The following is a 2,923-nucleotide window of genomic DNA, read 5'->3' as shown; positions in this document are numbered from 1 at the left end:
AGAGGTGATAGACACCTAAAACAGGAGATACAGAAACATACCAAAGAAGAGAAAAACCAATTAGAGACAGAACAAGACGACAATGAAGCGGTCAGGTATATCAGTTCCTCACAGGCTCTCCTAGGGTCACCTTCACTCTAGAAGCGCTCCTGCTAGGGCTCTGCTCCTGTCTTCATCTTTAAGACTCTGCAGCTGATTTGTTCTACAACTTCATTTGGTCATGTAAGAAATAGCTTGTCTTTTTCAAGGCAAGCTACACAAACCAAACACATCATAGCCAAAATTGTACTAAGCAGAGGATTCTTCACCTGCGACTGTCAAGTCCTCTGCAGAACGTGCGAGGACACAAAGGCGGTTAAATTGTTAAAGGCGGTAAAATCATTGTAGGTGATGTTTTCGACCTCCTATTACTCCGCTATTAATGTTATATTCATGTTGTTAACTTCTTCTTTTAGTATTGGCACTCAAAGCCTGCTACATTCTGCCGATGGGTTTGCTTTTCTTTGACTTTCTCTTTTTCAGGTCTGTTTCTTTCGTGATTATTGAAGCATCTTGTCATTGAAGTCTGGTATCGTTGTCCCAGGCATGTTTGCATATGTGGGATTTCTCGAAGTCTCTGTTCTTGATGTATGTTTTATGCTGGTTTACTCTGACACTTAGTGGCCTTGCAGTTTGTCCTACGCAGAGATTGCATTCGCAGGTATTTCATAGATACAGTTTTTTATATCTCTTGTGTGTTGTTGGATCTGGTTTTGAGCAAGTTAGTTCTCAATGTGTCAGCTGCTTTGAATGTTGTGGTGATGTTTTACTTGTTTCCTATCCGTTTCAGTTCTTCTGATAAGCCGTATGGTATTATTGTCATCTTTAAATCTTTTCTTGTAAGTCTTTTTAGATTGCTTGTGATGTTTTTTGGTTTTCTTTCTTCAGTCTTGTGAAATTTCATGTTTATAAATGATACTGGGTGGTCATTTTTAGTCAAAATCTTTGTTAGCAAGTTCTTTTTTTCCAGAAATGCATTTTCATTGGAGCAGATGCTTCGAGTTCTATCATATAGGCATTTTATAACTCCTTTTTTGATGTTAACGTTGTGGTTGGAGTAGCAATTTAAATATATGTTGGTATGAGTTAGTTTTCTGTAGACTTTGGTTGCATATCCTGCGTCTTCTTTTGGAAGAAAATTATTGTTTTCTTGTTTCATGGTAAATTTGACTAATTCATCTTTATTGTTGTTGCCCATCAGGAATTTATTCAATGCTTCTGGTACATGATGACAAATATAGAACACACCATCTACATATTTCCACCATACAGTGTGTTGTGTGTCTTGTTTATGTACAATTTTTTGTTCGAAATCATCCATGAAGATATCTGCTACTAATGTTGATGATACTGAGCCCCTGTATAATACTATATACTTCCATCTTGGACGTATAATACATCTCAGCGTCTGCTAAAGCATATATTTATATACCGTAATGATTTGGTTTATTCGGTATGTAAATCCTGAATGAACATTTGCCACGAAAGGCTTTTAACTTTTCATCTATCGTAGTATATGCTGAGAGATTGTAATACTTCGGTAGATTAGAATTAAAAGCTTCAACAATCTCACGTATCGCGGCCAACTTGTCGAATTCTTGCCTTTGTATTCTAGTACTTTCGTCATCGAACCAAATGTATCTTAAAATGAACTGGAACCTCTTTAGCGACATCTTAAGGAGATAAATCTCCATTGACCTTCCATCTGTTCTAAATAAATCATCAGCATTCTGATGATTGCTTTTGTTAGCGCCAGATATGTACAACAGCCCAAACAGAGCTTTTAATTCTATAAGATCAATTGGCCTAGCCGTTCTGGTATTGACTGTGTCATAGCGTTTTAATGCTATGAACTTGCTGACCTTAGAAAATAGCATGTTGGGAAAAAACATTCCCAAATCTCTTTTATCACCAATTTTCTCCTAATATCACCTTTTGGTCCTGCCAGATTGGGTACAAGATTTTCAGTAAGACTTCGAACATTACGATTAAATTCATGATGTTTACTTCACCTTGTTCCATCTTTCCCCAACAAACGTACGGTATGCGCGGTATTACTTCTACTGGTACATGATTTTCGACATATTCTTCATCACAGAAATCCTCCTCTGAATTGGTATCATATTCTAGAACTTCTTAACAATCATCTTGCAAACTTGCGTCGTCATCTTCTGGTTCCGGTTCTGAATTAGCAACAATTTCGTCAAAAAGTTGTTGCAACCTGATTTGTTCTTTTTCGTAAGCCATATTCACATACAACTCCTAAAATGAATATTTATTATTTAAACTGATTATGGACCAAAAACGACAAAAACTTACCGTTGAGTATAACACAAATGGTAACCTCGGTCGCGCACACCGTCAGATCGAATAACATATAAACTATCCGCACTCGGCCATGAGGATTCGAAAGCTACCTTTGCTGGCCGCGCGGACAAAACAATATTTTTTAAAAACGCATTTGAGTTTTAGCGCGAAAAATCTACTACGTCGGTGTCAGGGACCGTACGTTACCACTCGAAGTTTAAAAAAAATTATTTTTGTTTCTTTGCAGATTTTAATTTTTTTTTGAATTGTTTATTGTTTTTTTCTGTGTACTATACTTAAGTTGTAATAAATTTGACTTTTAAATTTTGTTTATTATTTACTACTCAATTATAAACATCTTAAACTTTTTTAAACGCCAGTTTTTATGAAAAATCTGAGTGTAGGGTTAATTTTTCCCCAGTGTATTTTATTAAGATGCCTGTTGTGTTGGTTCCAGAAATTCAATTGATTTTGATTTTGTAAGGAGGGAAGGATTAGAGCAAATAGTATAAGCAATTGTATCGTTCAATGTCTGACTTACGATAAATAAAAATAGCACCAAAAGAGTTTTATTGTC

General features: G+C 35.8%; 2 protein-coding genes across 2 annotated transcripts; both read right to left on the bottom strand.

The window, feature by feature from the left end:
* Nucleotides 1-805: 805 nt before the first annotated feature.
* Nucleotides 806-1,360, bottom strand: LOC140446272 (uncharacterized). The gene has a single exon (XM_072538810.1). It carries the CDS (start codon nucleotides 1,358-1,360, stop codon nucleotides 806-808), a length of 555 nt encoding a protein of 184 aa, XP_072394911.1.
* A 103-nt stretch (nucleotides 1,361-1,463) lies between these two features.
* Nucleotides 1,464-1,916, bottom strand: LOC140446271 (uncharacterized). The gene has a single exon (XM_072538809.1). It carries the CDS (start codon nucleotides 1,914-1,916, stop codon nucleotides 1,464-1,466), a length of 453 nt encoding a protein of 150 aa, XP_072394910.1.
* Between the last annotated feature and the right edge of the window lie 1,007 nt (nucleotides 1,917-2,923).

The sequence above is a fragment of the Diabrotica undecimpunctata genome, chromosome 7, assembly GCF_040954645.1.
Source record: "Diabrotica undecimpunctata isolate CICGRU chromosome 7, icDiaUnde3, whole genome shotgun sequence".
Lineage (NCBI taxonomy): Eukaryota > Metazoa > Arthropoda > Insecta > Coleoptera > Chrysomelidae > Diabrotica > Diabrotica undecimpunctata.
The sequence above is the reverse complement of the archived record's forward strand: the minus strand, read 5'-3'. Positions and strand labels throughout refer to the sequence as shown.